General features: G+C 43.3%; 1 protein-coding gene across 3 annotated transcripts in view; it reads right to left on the bottom strand.

The window, feature by feature from the left end:
* Positions 1–21,720, bottom strand: part of LOC123768634 (serine proteinase stubble) — a 59,813-nt gene that overhangs the window by 21,537 nt on the left and 16,556 nt on the right. For 2 of the 3 annotated variants that reach the window (XM_069316426.1, XM_045759258.2), the window contains exons 3-4: positions 15,318–15,500; positions 12,855–13,268 (exon numbers count right to left, since the gene is read on the bottom strand). In XM_069316426.1, coding sequence (XP_069172527.1) covers positions 12,855–13,268; positions 15,318–15,500 — 597 coding nt within the window. The remainder of the gene's footprint in view (positions 1–12,854; positions 13,269–15,317; positions 15,501–21,720) is intronic. The other variant, XM_045759259.2, reaches the window with a different exon arrangement.

Genomic DNA, 21,720 nt, shown 5'->3' with positions numbered 1-21,720 from the left:
AGGAACACAGTAAGAGAATATGTACAATAGATGGACATCTGAGCAAGTACATCAGTATCGTAAATCAAATAAATATCGCAAAAAAACAAGCAATACAGATGCTATATAGTAATTCAACCCGTTTAGAACCTGTTGAATATTGCAGATTATGGTGGAAAACTCTCCTATACTGTTCTATAATCATACTGGGTCTGTATTGAATTAAATTCTTATATAGATATCCATATAATTATCAGCTAATAAATTTTAAAATAAAGTGACACACTAAAGAAAGTAACTTTACCAATAACACTTTAAACTCTAAACTAGATCAATATTGCAACAGTCCACAGGTGCAATAATGAAACTGGTGACGTCAAATGGGTCAAAACGTGTAGCCATTACATTAAAAAAACAAAATCCCAGCCGATGCGCGCACAGTAATTACTCCGTCCCGTTAACCCAACAAGCTTTGTTGTCTAATCTGGGTCGAGCAAGAGTGAAATTAACTTGTGTATATGGGGCGTGAGGGGAAGGGAGCTTAATGAACTACTCTCAGTTATCCTCTTTTGTTAAAGCTAGGATGAAAAGAGGTGAGCCAGAACAGGAGCCTGAATCACAGCCAGAACAGGAGCCAGAGCCAATTTGAGTGAGAGCACTGGAAGTTGGAAATGAGTGGGAAATGAGTGGACAGAGTTAATACACTAAGGCGTTGTCTCATAGCCGGACGGAAGCATTACATGCGCTAGCTTGCTCACACACACACACACACACACACACACACACACACACACACACACACACACACACATTCTTTGTCATAAAAATATTCAACTTCAATCAACGAGAGAAAGATCTAACCAATTAGAAACTAGCTCTGATTTAGTTACGTTGGGTTGGATTGCATCGGACAAGGAATAACAAAAATCAACTATTCGAAAAAAGCGTCCTACATTGGTCGTATATAAACAAGCTGTGCGCTCGAATTATACGCAGTTGCCCCACTGTGGTGTAAAGATGCGTCAGCCTCTCTCTCTCTCTCTCTCTCTCTCTCTCTCGAATTGACATACTTCAAAATTATAGTAGTTCCCAGAAGCGTCCCAATTGTCACAATATCAATACCACGATGCACGAACTAGTGTATCTCAACATTACTAAATTGTAAATAATATTACTGTAAAGTATTTAAATACTATTTATCATTATAACAATTATTATTAGTAATCAAATTATTAAAGTTTTTAAAATAATTTCAATCAAAATACGCTACTGAATTTCGCATCTCTGAAACCACATGAATTATAGATTTCAAAACTGGCGTGTTGACGTGCTGACAGCAGTCTCTTCCCTGAGGCAACATATGCGGCTGTTACACCTGAAGACATTCTCTCAATTGATCTATATAGTTGATGACGTGTGGTTATCTGCAAGACGTTGTTGCAAGGCCTGAAGATCAGCGAAACTTCCTTGTAGTCACTTTTTATTAGCAAAACTGCATTGCGAGTTGGTGATCTATGTTCTCAACTTTATTGAGTTACACGAATTTCGTGGTGTTGCGTATATTACAGATAATGATACATATACTAATTTTAATTAGTTGATAAATTACAGGGGTTAATGGCACAATATCTAAAAATTAAGAGATTTCAAACTATGCAGTTATCTCTGAAGTGGTCTTAAACATCTAAATCTAATGTCTACAAAAAAGCTGTAAATATTCAAGTAAATTGTTCGTCGTGGATCGACCCAGAAAATAAGCTTCGCAAAAAAGAGCCTCCAATTATATCTCGTTTCGTCAAAGGTTAACGAGAGTGAATCGTTGCCCATAGCGACTGGGCCAACAGCACACAGATCCCCCTTCTGCTCTCCACACTCTCTGTGTTGCCTCAATTACCTCCTTCAAGCACAGTGTTGCCTAAGTGTTGTTCCTGCTCTCACTGACGCCAGTAAATACGTTCTGGTAATTTTAGCGCCTCCAGAAATAGCGAGGTAAAAATCCGGCAAGTCTTAACTTTTAGAATTAAGAAGTCACTATTTCAAAGCAACCCAAACTTTTCTCAGATGATGGTGTTGTCTACTAAATGTTATAGAAATGCGCGTGTTAATATTTATAATCAAAATACATGGAAGAACTATTTACAAAGTTTAGTAGAGGGGATATGGGGGGAGGGAAGAAGTAAGGAAGTTTTAAGAGGTGTGAAACAGAACTAAAGCACACTGAATATTTCTTATAATCTCGTACTTTAAATATATTTAATATTTTAAATATTAAATCAAAAGTACCTTACAAAATGAATAATTTAACTATCAAAGTCACCGACTTGCGTACCACTGCCAGAAAGATAACGGAAATAAGGAAGGATATTGTTGTGCACTGTCATAAAACACTGTCCTTGGGAATTGGAGCATTCCGGCCTTGAATTCCCTCAGCACTTTGTCCTCATTTTCCCTCTCAGGCACCGCCTTGGAGCCCGCACCATGTCCTTGAACGCAGAGCGTATCGCGTATATCTTAACTCTGACTGTAGTGGGCTACACCAACCACTGAACCTGCAGACTTGTTAATAAAGGCATGCAAGTTAAACTCATCCTTCTAAAATTAATATACTTAACTATTTGTGTGAATGAACAAGAATAGACTGTTGAACACCAAAATGTTCACGTTTTGTACAATAAATTTCTTAAGTAACAACAACAAACATTCCTAGGCCTAATACTGTATATATTTGCTACATTATTAGGATTACGTTGGTGTTATATTAAGCACAGGAGTGCTTAAATACGTTAAGTCCATTATTTTAGGATCACGAGAGCTAATTCCGTAACACAAATGAGCAGCTTTAGGTCACAATCTTAATACAGTGCAACACACACCAAACCAGTAAGTGACGCACAAGTGAAAGGAGATCTGTATTAACATTGTTAAACAAGTGAATATTACATAATACCGTGTCTTTTGGCTCCCGGATGGTCTGCGTTAGATCAAGAGCAACAGCATGGCATTAAGGAATAAACTTCAATGATAAAACGCCGACAAATTCGACCATATGGCCAGATGAGAATGGTGTGGGGTAAGAGTGTGTAGTGTGGTGTAGTCGTTGCCTAACACTGTACTACCCCTGGGTAAATAGTAGCGAAAGTCCAGCTCACAGGTGCACACACTTATCTCTTACCACTCTTTGTATACACACACGCATAACTTAATCTCTTTTTGCATACTATTTTACGCAAGAAGGAAGAGGGAACCTCCCATTCCAGGAAGACCAGAATTAACGACGAAACAGTGTTATAGTTGACAGAAGGCGGTGGATGGACGGCCTGACGCTAATATGTTGATGCACTATTGGAAGCTTTAAACTAATTCTCATTATTGCTGGTTGGTTGTTTGTGTAAATGAATCTTGATACAACCACACCCGCGTCTGAAAATAAGCTTAGTACGAAGGTTCAGTCCGTCCAGGATCATTATCAAGTCTTGAAATGGTCCAGGATGGACCGAAAACTTTTGCCACCATCTCAATTTTCAGTCGAGTGGGTTGGATTTCTAAATTTTCAGCCACGTTACTGTTACTGTCTGCATAATGCCATTAATTATAGTGATCCGATAAGAGATTGTCGGTCATGAAACCAAATTGATTAACTTCGCAGTGAACATGTTAACGTCTAAGTGAGGGGGGGGGGTGGATTAGATCAGCCTAGACCAAACTAGTGACTCGTTATAGAGATTAATGAGGCGTGAGTTGTTAAGAACAAAATTCCTCCACTGCTCGCTGACAGGGAAGACGCAAGCAATGGAGATGAAAGTGATGATATAGAGTTGACAGATGACCAGGAGGTTTCCAGACACCCGCGGTGGACGACGTCAACAATTGACAACTCTCACTTCCTTGCTCGCTCACATACAACAATAGAAGGCGAGGGGGAACTACAGAAAATGACAGAAGTTGGTGACGAGAGCGAGGCAGTGATAGATGGGGCGAGATATGGTTGGGAGGGACGGAAGGAGGGAGGAAGAGAGAGAGAGAGAGAGGGAAGGAAGTTGGTATCAAGACAGGATGGCGTAACCTGATTAAATAAAACGATTATTTGTAATAATTTACGAACATCTCAGGAATACCTGTTTAACTCTTCTTAAAATATGAGAACGCCACGAGAAAAAAAAAATAATAAAATAAAGAAATATTTAATAACAGCCAAGAGTCAATGTGCCTTCACGAACCATGCTCGTTCGAAAGATATCAAAAGCTTTGCAATGCATCTCAAAATCAGTCATGGAGCCACCTCTTATTCCCATCACTCAAGGCGTCGCTTCACAAGCTGACGAATAGTACACTCCTGCTCTAGAACTCCTTATTTTTATTTTAGACAGTCGAAAGTTACCTCCGAGCTCCATGACTTGCACGGTGCTGCTGCTGCTGTACATTCACTCCATGTTTTGCTATCCTTGCTGTAACTTCCTGCAAGCTTCTGTATGTCTCAGTCTAGTGACCATGCTGATGGATGATCTTTTGAGACCAAGTTTATCTCCTGGTAATTTGTTAACATAGTTAACTCTTGCTTATCATCCATCTTCCTCCTTCCTTCCCTCCCTCTTCCCGTCCTTCTACCGTTCTGTTTCTTCCCATACTCTTGTTAATTCTCCTTCTACCCCACCTCATGCTTGTACCCCTCTCTTGCTTGTTCCATCAAGCTTGTCCGCTTCCTTTGTTTGGTCCAACTAGTCTTGCTTATCCACTGTTGCTTCTTCCTCCCCCCCCCACCTGCTTGTTTATACTTTCGCTTCGTTCCTCTCCTGCTTGTCCCCCCTTCCTCCAGCTTGTTTCCCTTTCCAGCTTGAACCTTCCCACCTGCTTGGGGACCCTGCTGCGTGTCCTGCCACTTCTACTCGCTGCTCCTCACACTCGCTCGAACGGCACCAAACTTTTTGCAGTGACCACTGTAATCGTTGCTATTATAACCAACGTGAAACTACGCGTTGCTCAAATCTCCGGCAATTCTAAGCGTTTCAGTTCCTTATATGTTACTGAAAGGTGCCGGATCTTTAGTAATAATACTTTTGCATGCTTTACTGCTCTTAGACTGCATATAGACTTAGCATATGCATATAGACTTAGATGCATAGACTATGATGCAACTGTATCGAATGTCTCTTCGTTCATATACATAAATCTATATAAATAAAAAAAAAATTTTTTATTATGGTGATTTAGACCTTTATACACGAATATTCCTGTGGGATAACCTCTCGTTTGTGGAATTTCTTAAAAGCTAGGCCGGATATGCTGATATATTAACTGTGTGGTATGTCAAGCGACAACATATGCTAGTGTTTATGAAGAGAGAGGCGTTATATAACGCCACGCAACATATGCGAGCACGACGGATATATGCTAGTATACGTAATATAGCAAAGAACTGCGCATGTGTTATCACTACATATTACATGAGTGTAAAGAGTCGCATATCTTGTGTATTTAACGGCAGCGAATTAAACAAAACTCCAGAAAACATAATTACGTAGACCCCTTACGGGCTATTCATGTCCGTGCCACCTCTTGAGTGACAATCTTCATCAATCAATCAGTTGACAAGAGAGTCGTCAACTCTGAACTCAGCTGTACGTCATCGTGACACTGATACACACGCCATCAGGACTTGTGACGACGAGTACAAATCATCACACAATCATCCCCCCCCCCCCCCACACACACACACACACACACACACACACACACACACACACACACACACACACACACACACACACACACACACACACACACACAGTCTTGCAAGACGCAAAACTGTGTTCGAGTCATGTTGCACAGAGCAAAAAAGGAACAACTAGTGTTTAGATGCACTATGACTGGCTCCGTTAGATCATTATATAGCGCATATTACACGGATATACTTAACACAGTCGCTGGGCGGGTTCCTGTACTCTGAACGCGTTCGTCATACAAAATTTGAGAGTTTACCGTGATTATGGGCAATTAGATACAGCAAAATATCAGGAAACTTGCGTCACTGAATATAAATAGGAACTACACACGAGAAGTATATGCTGCCTGCTGAAAGGGAAGGAGGTGTGCAATGTGGGTAGTGTGACAGGGTAAAGAAGGTGGAAATGGGGTCGAGTAGGGGGAAAAGGAGTCGAATTGGATAGGGAAAATGTTAACACACTGGGTGAGAATAAACATGAATCCAGAGAGACAAAGGTAGACATACACTGTGCGGGTGATTACCTCACTGAGAGGTGTGTTAACAGCGCTTGGTGGGCGACACCGGTGGTGGTAACGCCCTTTGAGTCAAGGACGTCTTGTCCTGCGGTCGCATTATCAACTAACAAGTTACCGGTAGTTATTACCGAGGTGAGAGTACTGCATACTGATCAACAGTAGCAAGTTTACCAAAGACTGACTACGGAGAAGCTAAGTCTACAGCCCTGCTTGCCTTGTTGTTTCTGCGTTATAATCAGACAATACTGACGTTAGAATTGTTCCTAATTGGCGCATATTGTTCCCCACGAGTGTCTGTGGACGCCTCCTTGGCTTAATATAATTGTGTTTGATAGAGTAGTGCTCCTGTGATGAATTTATAATTCATCACAGGAGTGATGAATTAATAATGATTCACTTCATTTAATCTATGGCATTCCTAATGAACCCTAACGTTAGTTTAATAGTATTAATAATTGTGTCGATAATGAGAGAGAAGGATTACTTTCAGGCGAGGAGGAAGCCAGCAAGGTTATAGGGCAGTAGACCGATGCGATGCTCTCGTTCCAACAATTGGGAAAACCAGAAATACATTAGACTGGTCACCAATTGCATCTCTTTCTCCGATACAGGTCGTATTTTCTATATATTTGTGCTGTTTTCAGCATTTTCATTCTCTTTCGCTATTCGTAGCTTTTATATTTATGTTTTGCACTGTGAGTTAACATTGATTCATTTCCAAGTGGTTCTATATTTCTTATTCCATTTTTTATGGACAATTCTACGTGTTAAGTTATTTTCATTATTTGTAATTTGTTGGTAAAATTCATTATGTTTCGACTCTTAATTTCCTGTACAGTCACTACTCGCGATCCTGTGTCCACTCGTCACTAAATAACTTTCCACATTTCTACACCTCCATAATCTCGCTATATCGATATTTCGTTTTCGTTTCTCTAAACATCAATACATTCACCGTTCTCCTTATTTGCGCTTCTTCGTTGCATAATCATCACTCCCACTGACATATCTGTATACATGTGTGTACATTCACTGCGGAATCACACTGCATTTAACTTTTAACATTCTAGTCAATTTTCTGCATGGTATTTTTTTTAAATGGTGATGGTCACGTTATTTTGTTTCACTTCACTGTTACTGTTCGAGTCTTCACGTCGTGGGGGAAACTCAGTAGATTGTTCCCTGTGAATGCCACGTACAAAGCCAGAGTATATTATATACAAACTTATCACTTTACCCTTTCATTTTAATTACTGAAATTTGTCACTTTTTTCTACTTTATATCCGAACGAGTAAGAACTTTAATATTGCGAGTAAATATTTATAAATTTTAATATGTGTTTGAACACCAAAAAAAATTTTTAACCGAATTATTTTTACAATTTTTAATCTTGTATGCAATTACAAAAATTAAAATATATATATAATATTTCCCCACTTGGTGATTAATGAACCAAAAATGACAAGTTTTTCAAAGACGTCAATGATATGTGAACAATATTACGACTTCTGCGTCACGCTTCCGTGGTGGTCATTACTTACAAAGGAACAATAATGGCCAATGAAGAAAGGAAATTTCTCGAGGTTTTGGTGACAATACCAGGAATCAATTCAAATGATTCATACTGTGTGTCTGAGATCTATGGTATCGTCCTATTATTCACACACACATCCCAGTTATAAACAACTTCTGTTCTCGGAGTTTTCACAAGTAATTTATATTTCTAGTAAAGCGTTTTTAACCATAATTCGAACATTCGAACTTAGAAAACATAGCTAACTTATGTACGCGATGAGTCACAATAACGTGACTGAAGAATGAGAAGACCAGACCACACACTATTAGGTGAAGGGACGACGACGTTTCGGTCCGTCCTGGACCACTCTCAAATCTATTGTGACTTGATTTGAGAATGGTCCAGGACGGGCCAAAACGTCGTCGTCCCTTCACCTTCTCGTGTGTGGTGTAGTCTGGTCTTCTCATAGCTAACTTATCTATGTCCATTAGTCCGTGAAAACGTTAATGTTGCTATGTATTTCACTCAATGAAATTTTAAAACTGCAGTTGATAGCATCATACCTGCAAAGCATCAAGTCTAATCGCAGGTTGCATGTTAGATTATAAAAGATGAACAAACGAGAGAATCTCTCTCCCTCCTCCGCACTATCCACGAACATGTTCTGTGTTCACGGGTAATGGGAAGATTGGGGATTCATAGCAATTCTTAACATCGATAATTTGTTGTGTTCCGACGGGAATATAGTTTGGTAGTCTCTCGCTGTTAATGCTAGCCTTGGAGTGAGGGTGATGCTGGTCTTTACTAGCATATGGTGATCCAAGCAGGTGTAAAATGCATAGTAGTGAAAGGAAGACGAGGCTATAGGGAGCAGCGAAGTAGTTGGCGAGACTTGGGGGGGGGGGGGAGGGGTGCCTGCGGGAGGTACTACGTACATAAGGAACAAAGAGGTGAAAATATGGGCTAAGTGAGTACATTAGCGTCTGGGACTTAACGAATACTTCGAGGAAACAAAGGAGAGGGTGGGGCGAGTGTTTAAAGAATGGAACGAGTGCGGAAAGTCGCTGAGAATTAAGAATTTAGGGGTAGGAAATGGAGCGGGGGTTAAGGGGTTATGGCTAAGCAAAAGGCACATAGTAAAGTTGGAATATTATATGGAATGTTACAACTTTCCATTTTGCCTTTCCTAGCCGCAAAATCTTGCCCTCTCCCCCCCTTCATTGCCCGTCTTATCCTCCCCTCCTATCCCTTCCTAGTGCTGGTTAAGCAATATCCCTGATAACTCCCTTTCTTTCCGAGGGAAATGGTAAGGGTGATGGGACGGGAAGAGAAGTCAACACAGTGACTATCAGTAAAAGAACTGTGGAAAAGCTGCTCAGGTGAGAACATCGCGGATTAAGTAACACTAATTGTGAAACTCCGGAGCTGATGAGGAGAATGTCAGGCCACGATACGCCACCAACGGCGATATAGTCGCTACGATATAGCTTAGATTTAGCATTCATCATGATTATAATTTACAAAACGATGCGACTTTTAAATTAGAATGGCAAGACTAATAGTCAAACATATTATGTTAGTTACTCTTGCTCAGAAAGCAAAACACTGCTACGTTAACATGGTAGAGAAGCCGCTTCCAAATATGCTTCAAGACTCTGCTTTATTTTCACAACAAATTAAAAACTGTTGCAACAGAGTTAAGAACAAAAAGTTTATTTGGGAACTCATTTTGGTTGGTTTATTTAGCAATACCAATTACAGGGTTACGAAAAGTGATCGATATAACGAACGATAAGACACGCACTACGACAGCAAAATCCAATTCTATCTAATGACAATAGAGCTTTTAAATGCAATTAAATTGTGCAATTGCTTCGTTACTCTGCAAATCTCTTTAGCGTAGCTGGTTGCGAAAGGTAACAGGTAGCCGTTACGTGTCGATAAGTTTTGATGATTCTACAAGTTATTAACAACTATGCTTAACCGTGTTATTGCTTGTATAAGTATGTAAATTGTGGGATCTAGGCTTAATAGTACAATAAGGAAACTAATTACTGATCAATGAATTGTGCAGTGTATTTAAGCTTGAAACAAAATTATGGACCAATTACAGGGTAGCAATAAAGGTGAGATTGCTTTAGTGTAACGTATTAGATCTACATATGAAAGAATTTAGGAAGGTATATATTAGCGGGGCCTCGCTTGATCAAAAAAGTAGCCTGCAGTTTCCGTTATCATACATTGATAACTGAATATATTATCATATATTGATAATGAAAATCTCTGTGATGCACAAAAATAAGTAATGGCTGCCATTGCCTCAATTTTGTAAAAACTAAAGCTGTTCGTGGATATTAATGTCACTTAATGCCCACCCCACCTCCTGTCTCCACGAAAATACACAGTCACGTCATTACAACACAAAAACGCCACTGACGTCCCCTACTCGTTCAACATGATGTGTGTGTTTCTCGCGACTTATCGCCAGTGCTAGAGGTGATATACGGGCTGCCCAAGGCTGAGGAGTCTGTGTAATGGGCGTCTGTTCAGCAGCAGCCACCGTGCTAACTTCACGCCACGCTCTGACGCCGTGTCATGGGTCACGCCTTGTCTCCTCGTCAGCCAGACACGGAGCAGACACGCCAAACACGCGTGTGGAAAAAAATTTAAAAGGAAATACGGTCCAAACTTGAGTCGGGTGCCATCGTGGACGGGCGGCCAAGTGATACGGAGAAAAACCATGACCGAGTAGTCGAGGAAGAGATGATATAACCGAGATAAAACACAGATTTGGTCGTAAAGTCAACACCGGCGGGTCAGCTATAAGCTCAAGACTCGTGTAGGATGATCGACTATACAATAGTCTGGACAGGATTCGTACAGATAATGAATTAAAGGACGAAATTGAGTAATATGGATAATGTTGCAAAAAGACCCAGAATATAACACGAAATATACACAACACACACACTGGTCACGACTCGTGTTATTAACAACTTAATTATGTATTTACTGTATATGCGCAAGCGTACGTGCACGCTAAGAGAGCAAGTGACGTTGAATCATAATTTAAATATGCTCAGCCTCCCTCCAGCCCATGTCCAACCACTTGGGTTGGACGGTACAGGGACGGTCTCGCTTCATGCAGGTCGGCGTTCAATCTCCGAACGTCCAAGTGGTTGGACACCATTCCTTCCCTCCTCCGTTCCATCCCAAATCCTTATCCCTGACCCCTTCCAAGTGCCATATACTCAATGGCTTGGTGCTTTCTCATAGATCCCTTCCCCCATCCCTCCAGTCCACACGTATATTGGCCTATTAAGCCTCAGACCCGTCCATACATCCATTCATTTACAAACACTTCAGAGTGTACCCCATCCCTGGCCTCAAGACGAGACTCCAAGCTGAACAGAAGCCCATAACACATCAGTTCCACCAAGAAGCACGGGAAAAGCAGGATGTACATCCCTATATCAAGTGTGAAATAGTTTGCAGGAAGTATGGGACGCATCTCTGAAGGTTAGAGGAAGTAGAGGAAGTACGGGTGAAGGTTTGCAGACAGTAGGGAAGTACTGGTGAGAGTTTGATGACAGTAGGAGTAAACTTGTGTGTGCGAGGGAATGTTGTGAATGTTCAGAGCGAGCATTGTTAGTTCTGTTGAAATTTTGGCTGTGGTAAAAGCTAAAGTTAATTTCCTTGTTCGGTCATTTGCTCTATCTTGTTTATTCATTCACACGCGAATGATCATTAAATAATGCGTCCAGATCTCTCTCTCACGTTCTCCTTTCACATAATAATCCGTGTTATTCTGACAAAATCGGTGAAATCGTATATTTTTTAAACAAATGCGGTTTCCTCATACGTCACTGTGTATAATCACTAGGGCTTCCGGAAATGGAAGGGGGAAGCCCTCCTACCATTTGTCACCAATCCGTTGTTGTGGCACATTAATTTGTCCGTGTTATGCCGTTACTGTGACGTAATTACTGCACCGTAATTTTGTTATGTAAACTTTTCCTATCATAAATTAACTGTCATTTACGATTATAGCTTTCCATTCGATTCATATGATTTTGGGATGAATTCTGGCATCCGAGGCTAACGTGTCATTGCCGTTGATTGATAGATCATGCGTATGCCCAAGTATTTTATCAATTTATTTACTCAAATACGCGCACACGAAGTGCACCGCTCCTGTGCCAGGTAAGTCCACCACGTGCTCACCATAGCCTGTGCTACTTAACCCGCTCCTGTGCCAGGTAAGTTACGGGCTCACCATAGCCCGTGCTACTTTGAACTTTTTCCGAGTAGCTGAATCTATAATAACTCACACGAAACGGGTAGTTTACCGAGTACACTGTTCGAAGAAACTCACTCACTCTCGGCAGCTAAAATAGCACAAACGTTTAAATCAAATTTCAATTTTCACATGATCAGGGAGCACCATTGTTCGCTTCCTGTCCGAGAATTATCTCGACTGTTCAAGTGCAACCTGTCGCTGTAGATAGGAGTTTTTTTTATCTATTTTCACTCTTGCATCATTCCTATTGTTCTTATGTTATGATGTAATCACGTATTGTTTCATTACCCGCACGCTGGCTGGCTGGCTCCAGTTCTCCTGCAAGTAACTGGAGCAGGAAAAAAACACGTACGAGTCCGGTTTCACTGGAAGCACTTCAACGCACCACTGACGCATTTTTTAACACTGAAGCACAACACTGAAGCACTTTATGCACCGAGCTCATCAATGATTCACTTTAAATATGGTGCGTTTCTCTGTCTCATTTGAAACTTTCATTAATTTTTCATCAAAATGTTCAGCAATATTTTTTCTACTGCATTTTTGTCTCTTAGCTTTCATATAACTGTAAAACTGAAATCACATTTATACTCATATTTTAGTTTTTTCCAGATTTAACCTTTTCTATCTTTTATGGCAGTCGAGGAAATATGCCGTTTGCAATAACTCCAGTATTGTTTTTCCCGATATTTGTTTTTCTTAAAAGGGTAAAACAAATGGTATTTGGCAGATAAATGCGGTTTTAGTCACCACTTCCCCCCTCCCCCCAGACACAAGAAGACAGGCAGCCGATATAAAACACTGAACAGCTCTTTCCATACCATTAGGATTAACAGCAGACCCGGTAGGACCAGCAGGCAAAAATGGTGGACGTGGACGACTCGATCCAGGGCGTGGGAAGTCGAGAGGTCGGTTGTCAAACGAGTCAAAGTGATTAAAGGTATTTTGCGGCCGATTAAAACTACTAAAATTATCGTCGAAGTCGAGAATAGGTCTCGCAGTTTCTGGTCGACGGAAAGGGGGCGGCCGCGGTGGTCTATGGGGCGGTCTGTGAGGTCTATCGTTAGGCCGGTGTGGTCTGAGAATAGAAGAGGGTCTGTGTGTATTGGGGAAAAAGCTATCATCGTCGTTTTCAAAGTCAGAATCAAAGTGTGAGGGTCTGTCAAGGGGTCGATTGCTGTGATGGTTGAAGGAGGAGCTGGGGCGGCTGGACTCGCTGAAGAACTGATGGGGACCTGATGAGAGCGAATGACGGTAAGTGGGTGATCGAAGGAAGTGTAGAATTACGCTGTTATATGCTAAAGAAAGCGGGCAACATGCAGCTACTCTATGACCTGTTTGGGTTACCCAGTTATAAGGTTTACACAGTTTACAGCTACACAATTCAGAAATTAGTATACACGAAAGTAATACCCCGAAAATACTCCAAATAGCTACTCATCCACCACGAAAAGGGGGGGGGTGGGGGAGGGGAGATGGGATGGAGTGGGAGTGGGACGAGGATTGGGAGGAGGGAGTAATGAGGGGAAGGAAGTGGGAAAGGAGGGAAATGGAAAGGAATAAGAAAAGGGGCAATGAGAAGGTGGGAACAGGGGGGGGGGATGTGGGAACAGGGGGAGGGGGAGGTGGGAACAGGGGGGAGGGGGAACAGGGGGGGGGGAGGGGAGGTGTTCTGTGGCGTTTACAATATACTTTAAAACAAACTGTCTAGCAGTCATAAACGCCCAGTGGGGCGGGGTCACCCCACCTACATATTCACAATTAACATTTACATACATCCACATCAAAATACATCAGTGCACTCTTCTATTTACTCTCATCAGCCTCCGGCGTCAATGACCCAGGGGTCACAACATAAAATACAACCTTCCCATTCACACAACTCTGCCAAGCACACTACTTCACTTCCACCTTCCTTGTACGCTTATAAATATACCACAGACGGCCGCTGCTCACACGAGATCGTCTTAATGGTCCACTCCTAAATTATTGTTCTAGAGACCTTGAATTCATTAACATACTTCAAAGTTCCCATAACTCATATAGCCGAGATTTAATTGCATGAAACTTTCATTGCTAAGCATGAACAAATATTAACTATCATACCCTCTGATCATACTTTCATACAATAAACTGAAAACTTATTAGTACAACACTATTTCAACAGATAAGTAGTATTAGAGTGCTATTTGGCGTTCAATTTGAATTAGTATTTATTAAATCAAATGTTAGTAATTAGGACACCCTAGAAATACACTAATTTAAACAAGCGATCTTTCACTAATTTTACTTTACCAATGATGGAATACTTTAAAAATTCAACAATTGGCAGTATAGTAAATTAAGTGTCCAAAGAATTAATTGTGAGTACATAAGAAATAATAAAAAAAAGCCGTATGAAACACTAAAATCCTGATACTATTGGGAAAGATACAGGAAATGTGTTAATAATAATAATAATTAGTTGTGCTCGACAGTGGACTTTTAGTCAGCAAAGAGATGAGTGAAGACTTCTTTGGATGGGAACCTTAAGAGTCTGAAGGCTTGCAGGCATCAATATATTAACTAGAGAGGAGATAACGTTGACTGTGTGGCCTGTGATGCACGAGTGGACTGGGGGAAGTATTGTCGTCACACATCCGTTGTTACAGTGCCAAGGAAACGAGAAGTTTATCATAAGAGAAAGTAAAATACAGCGGGTATACACATCCTATTAAATATAACATTATTGTGACAGCATTCCTTACTTGATATATAAGGAAAATGGACCTAGTGTATTTAAAATCAACTGAGCAGTAGGAAATGTAGACATTTGTGGTTGAGGGGTAATGCACGACACACACTACGCCGTCCCATTAATGACACTCTCCTATATTTAATTATTTTGCCTTGCTGACAGTTCTGCATATATCTTCATGTAATCACGGTGAACACCACATACCTTATAACAAAAAAGTAAATTTTCTGCGTATCAAAAGGGTAAAACACTGGGTTATTATTGTTAAATATAAAACAACTTTGCTTAGTTTGGTGTTGGACTTACGGTCAATTAACCATGGATGTGATCAGGCCTCACCCAGATTGTAGTGACCAACCAGCAAGTGGACTTCAGTCTAAGTACCAAAGGCCAAGACAAATCAAACTTGGTGTATAAAACACCGAGAAGCACCTTTGTGTTCAATAAGGTGTACAAGATGAGAAACGGGGAATCATATGGTTTCTAGGCAATGACGAGGTAGAATAACTGGGGTTCCAAAGTGCAACAAGAAATGTGTTATACTTACTGACGTCATTACCGATGGCTCCAAGATTGTCGTCGACCGCATCTACCTTGTTTCGGGGCACACAGCATGACCATATCATGCCCCCGGAGCACAAATCGATGGGTTTAGAGCCCTGGAACACACAGGAAACCGATAGTCCGCAGTCATACTGATTACTTTTGTACCAGCACTTCTGCGGGATAGCTGTGGGAGAGACGGGAAGCAATTAGCATGAGTAATTAACTGTGTGGATAGAGCTGGGTGTGATTAACTTTCGTTGTTAACATAATACTCATTTAATGGATTTGAAGTGTACTAAATGAGGCGTTAGGCAAAGAACTTGGGTAGGTGTTTCACCAACGAGCGGGAAATGTTTAGGAAGTGCTGTAAAGGAGTTTTGGTCGCAGTGTTTATGATGATGTTGGTGCGATGTGGGACAAGACTGCATTGTCCAGCTTTGCTTATGAAACGAACATGCATTGAATCTGACACTGGTCAGATTTTAATAGTTTACGTTAAGGATGGTGAGCAATAATCTAAGTGTAAATGATGATGATTTGGGATAGTAGGCCGATAGAGCTTGCTGGTAATATGAATAGTGTATAGCGTCAATACGATAGTGCAAGTGGAGTGGGTATGGTGAAGACAAGTATGCTGGGCGAGGGGGCCGTGCTGATGTTGGCAAGGACAGTGCGAAAAATAAACAGTCGGGTAATATAGCAAAGTTCTGCAAAACACTGAACATTTTTCCATTCATTTTTTAACACACGCCACAACAGAGAAACAGCAAAAATCACCCCACATGCTACCAGGAATATAAACATCCTCAAGAGTAGGCAAAGTCGTTTGTGCTAAGGCCAAGGTCAGGTCACATGCTGCCAGCCCACCCGTATCCTTCTGTACAAGCACAGTGTCCACACCTCTGTTTCCGTTGTGTTTCAATCCAGAAGGATGCGAGTCGTTCAGCATCATGTTATACAAGAGTCTGAGGTCGACATTACTGTGTTGGGGAGCGTTGCCGGAGCCTGAGTCAAGAGGCCCTAAGAAGTCTTGAGACCCTGGAGGAACGGGAGAGTCGGTGGGGTGACTAACTTCTAAGCTGTCGACGAGGTCCTCACCGAAGGGCCCAGGGATGGAGGTGGTGCTCGTCTCGCTGTAAAAATCGTCCGGGAACTTCTGTTGGGGATCAGGAGACGACCGTGGCAGGCCGCATACGACCAAGATGGCTGACACCACCAGACGCTTCATTATCACGTGTGAGGATTCGCAGGGATTTCACAATGCTAAACCGAAAACCGGTGCTGCATCTCTTCGTTAATGTCGGGGACAGGGAGGGCTGACGGACGACATAGGTAATAGAGACTAAAGGGCTATTGTCTCTGGATCCGCATATTCTATGAGGGACTATTCTATCACATTCGAAGGTCCAACATACGATTTAAATTTGTTCAGCTATCATGTATATAATAATTTCAATAGCAATATCTTTAAGGAGTTAATCTCCTGAAAATGGCTTATATGGGAAACCTGAACACTGATTATAATGAAAATTTAGAGCTATTCCAGAAGTGTCCGGTACTCCTCCACCTTCCAGAAGTTCCAGTATCAAACATTTAAACCATGTTTGACTCGGACGGTAAAATGCTTAACGCCTCTCATCCCGAGGACTCTGCAGTGGACGTCAGGTGCGAGAGGGGGGAAGAAGGGGTCGGGAGCCGGGTTCTCTTCTCGACAGCGCACTGTTGGTGACTGGGAGCAGTAGTTCGGCACTCACAGCCCGGCCTCGCCACCACCCTCCCCTTCGCCTGTTGCCAGTCGCCAGTCGCCGCCACGCTCGCGGTGCCACGTAGTCTTGCGTCACCTTTCCAATGCTTCAAGGTTTTCGTCTCTTAATTTGTATTGGTACCAATACTGTCGTCTCAACACAAGAGTAGCGTTACAACACCCAGTAGGAGCGTCGATCACGATAATAACTTGTGGTGGTGGTGCAGCAGTGGGTGGAGGGGCAACACAAACTTTCACTTGCGACAATACACTCCGCTGCCCGCCGCCTCTATGCGAACTTACTTCCTCCCCATATAAATGTTATTCTCATATACTGGCTAGAAAGAAGTCCGTGTGTACGATAGGACATTCCGAGAGATCTTGAGATCATATAAAGAGAAGGGGCTTAATTACTGTCGAAGAATTTCCGGTAGAAAGGTCCGATTCTTACGGTCGCAGCTGACCCTCCTTTCACGTTTTCAAGGCCGCGGCCAGAGTACCGCCTGGTTGTGTGCCATTGTGTCAACGGGCCATTGTTGTAGCTGTTTTTTATGTCACAACGGTGGCGACACAAGAGTCAACAGAGGAGGAGCGAAATTGAGATTTTTTTTTTTTTTTTTTTTTTTTTTTTTGAGATATATACAAGAGTTGTTACATTCTTGTACAGCCACTAGTACGCGTAGCGTTTCGGGCAAGTCCTTAATCCTATGGTCCCTGGAATACGATCCCCCGCCGCGAAGAATCGTTTTTTCATCCAAGTACACATTTTACTGTTGTGTTAAACAGAGGCTACAGTTAAGGAATTGCGCCCAGTAAATCCTCCCCGGCCAGGATACGAACCCATGACATAGCGCTCGCGGAACGCCAGGCGAGTGTCTTACCACTACACCACGGAGACTGCTAAATATTATAACCCTAGATGCACGTGGACCCGCCATACGCTGGTACAGCACACAATGTCTGTCGAAAATCATTTCTCTCCAACTGCGTGATACGTCTTGACCAATTTAGATTGACTTAAAATAAATATATTTTAAAACACGAGTGCTGCTATTGTGTTTGGAAAATTTTGTTACTGTACTAATTATAAAGCAAAACGTTAATTTGTCGAGAAATAACGTTTCGCAGACATATTGAGAGAGAAGGAACTGGTAACCGTTGCAGTGGACGTTCCGGACCTGAATGTGACTCAAACACGGAACGTAAAAGACCATTGTTGCAGGGGAGAGTTTTAGGGGCAGCCAGCAACCACCGTCAGTATCAACCCGAGTCTCTCGTGGTCTGGCTCGGTTATGGTGGCGTTCACCATGTATATAATCCCTCTTCATCAACTCTGTAGTTAGAAGAAAATGGGAGAATGCAGAGGAAAGAAGGGGAAAAAAAGGGAAATACAGAGAGGCAGAGAGCACAGGGGAGACACACACGGAGACGGGAAAGACATGGGGCGGGGTGAAGAACATGAGGGGGAAGAAGACGACAAATTAGGGGGAGATAGACGTTTAAGAGGGGGAAATGAGAGACATGCCTGATGGAGTGGGAGACATGCCTGATGGAGTGGGAGACATGCCTGATGGAGTGGGAGACATGCCTGATGGAGTGGGAGACATGCCTGATGGAGTGGGAGACATGCCTGATGGAGTGGGAGACATGCCTGATGGAGTGGGAGACATGCCTGATGGAGTGGGAGACATGCCTGATGGAGTGGGAGACATGCCTGATGGAGTGGGAGACATGCCTGATGGAGTGGGAGACATGCCTGATGGAGTGGGAGACATGCCTGATGGAGTGGGAGACATGCCTGATGGAGTGGGAGACATGCCTGATGGAGTGGGAGACATGCCTGATGGAGTGGGAGACATGCCTGATGGAGTGGGAGACATGCCTGATGGAGTGGGAGACATGCCTGATGGAGTGGGAGACATGCCTGATGGAGTGGGAGACATGCCTGATGGAGTGGGAGACATGCCTGATGGAGTGGGAGACATGCCTGATGGAGTGGGAGACATGCCTGATGGAGTGGGAGACATGCCTGATGGAGTGGGAGACATGCCTGATGGAGTGGGAGACATGCCTGATGGAGTGGGAGACATGCCTGATGGAGTGGGAGACATGCCTGATGGAGTGGGAGACATGCCTGATGGAGTGGGAGACATGCCTGATGGAGTGGGAGACATGCCTGATGGAGTGGGAGACATGCCTGATGGAGTGGGAGACATGCCTGATGGAGTGGGAGACATGCCTGATGGAGTGGGAGACATGCCTGATGGAGTGGGAGAATAACACGAGGGGGAAGGGGAGAAAAACTAGTTAATTGCATACGATATGCAATTGAACAACTTATTTAACCTATAGTGCTTCTATAAGGTATAAGCACACGACGCCCCTCCCCCCACGCCCCTCCCTCCCTCCCCCCCCCCGCCCCGCCAAACATGGGGTGGGCCGCCCCCACAGAGAACCACCGCCACACTTGCCACACCGTTAACCGTTTTTACAGCTCCAGCAGAGCGTACCCCCCGCGCTCCCGGCCTCTCCGCTCCCGTCCCAAGTGAAAGGACACCACCACCAGCATGGACGGTCAAGATGGTGGCTAGTCTGAGGAGGACGGAGGGAGAGGGAAGACTCCAAGAGAGGAGGGAGTGGGAGACGGGGGGGGGGAGAGGGTGGTGAGAGGAGATGCCAAAAGAGATGGGAGGGGGGAGAGGAGATACCAAAAGAGATGGGGGGGGGGGAAGAGGAGATACCAAATGAGATGGGGGAGGAGGAGGGGAGATACAAAAAGAGATAGTTGGGGAGTAGACGAGACATCAAAAGAGATAGGGAGGGGGGGGGGGGCAGGATATAAAACACTAAGAGATATGGGAGAAAGCAACATGGAGAGAAAGAGTGGGAGGGGTAACTGGTGGGGAGTGTAGAGTATCTCACACACACACACACACACACAAACACACACACACAAACACACACACACAAACACACACACACACAAACACACACACACACACACTTCGCTTCGATTCTCCCATTACGGTTGAGAGGCGGGACCAAAGAGCCAGAGCTCAACCCCCGGAAACACAACTAGGCGAGTACAGGAGGCACTGAATTACAGGCCAGTGTCCCTAACCTGCATACCATGCAAGCTGATGGAGAAGATTGTGCGAAAAAAACTAGTGGAGCATCTGGAGCGAAGGAACTTTGTAACACAGCATCAACATGGGTTCAGGGATGGCAGGTCCTGCCTCACAGGGTTACTTGAATTCTACGACCAGGCAACAAAAATAAGGCAAGAAAGAGAAGGGTGGGCAGACTGCATATTTTTGGATTGTCAGAAAGCCTTTGATACAGTGCCACACAAGAGGCTAGTGCGAAAGTTGGAGACGCAGGCTGGAGTGAAAGGGAAGGTACTCCGGTGGATAGAGGAGTACCTAAGCAACAGGAGACAACGAGTCTGAGGGGTGAGGTCTCAGATTGGCGAGACGTTACAAGTGGAGTCCCGCAGGGGTCAATCCTTGGACCTATACTGTTTCTGGATCTCCCAGAGGGTATAGATTCGTTCCTCTCAATGTTTGCCGACGATGCAAAAATTATGAGGAAGATTGAAACAGAGGATGATAGTAGGAGGCTACAAGATGACCTGGATAGACTGAGTGAATGGTCCAACAAATGGCTGTTGAAGTTCAACCCGAGTAAATGCAAAGTAATGAAACTAGGCAGCGGAAACAGGAGGCCAGGCACAGGATACAGAATAGGAGATGAAGTACTTAATGAAACAGACAGAGAAAAGATCTAGGAGTTGATATCACACCAAACCTGTCTCCTGAAGCCCACATAAAGAGAATAACGTCTGCGGCATATGCGAGGCTGGCTAACATCAGAACGGCGTTCAGGAACCTGTGTAAGGAATGATTCAGACTCTTGTACACCACATATGTAAGACCAATCCTGGAGTATGCGGCCCCAGCATGGAGCCCGTACCTTGTCAAGCACAAGACGAAGCTGGAAAAAGTCCAAAGGTATGCTACTAGGCTAGTCCCTGAACTAAGAGGCATGAGTTATGAGGAAAGGCTACGGGAAATGCACCTTACGACACTGGAAGACAGAAGAGTAAGGGGGGACATGATCACAACCTACAAAATCCTCAGGGGAATCGACCGGGTAAACAAGGATGAACTATTCAACACTGGTGGGACGCGAACAAGGGGACACAGGTGGAAGCTGAGTACCCAAATGAGCCACAGAGACGTTAGAAAGAACTTTTTCAGTGTCAGTTAGTAAATGGAATGCATTAGGCAGTGATGTGGTGGAGGCTGACTCCATACACAGTTTCAAATGTAGATATGATAGAGCCCAGTAGGCTCAGGAATCTGTACACCAGTTGATTGACGGTTGAGAGGCGGGACCAAAGAGCCAAAGCTCAACCCCCGCAAGCACAATTAGGCGAGTACAATTAGGTGAGTACACACACACACACACCAGTGAAAGAGGGGCTCATGTGCGTATTGTTTACATATGACGTCACGTTCCTCCAGCTGTTCGTGTCAACAAACATGTTGCACCAGCTGATCTGTTGTAACACAGTTTAGTAATGGAAAGCAACACAATATATCAACGTAACTCAATAAACATGTTTAAAGCCGAGTAAACCGGGGTATTTGAGACTGAG

This window comes from Procambarus clarkii, chromosome 83, assembly GCF_040958095.1.
Source record: "Procambarus clarkii isolate CNS0578487 chromosome 83, FALCON_Pclarkii_2.0, whole genome shotgun sequence".
NCBI lineage: Eukaryota > Metazoa > Arthropoda > Malacostraca > Decapoda > Cambaridae > Procambarus > Procambarus clarkii.
Note: the sequence above shows the minus strand (reverse complement) of the source record. Positions and strands in the feature narration are given on the sequence as shown.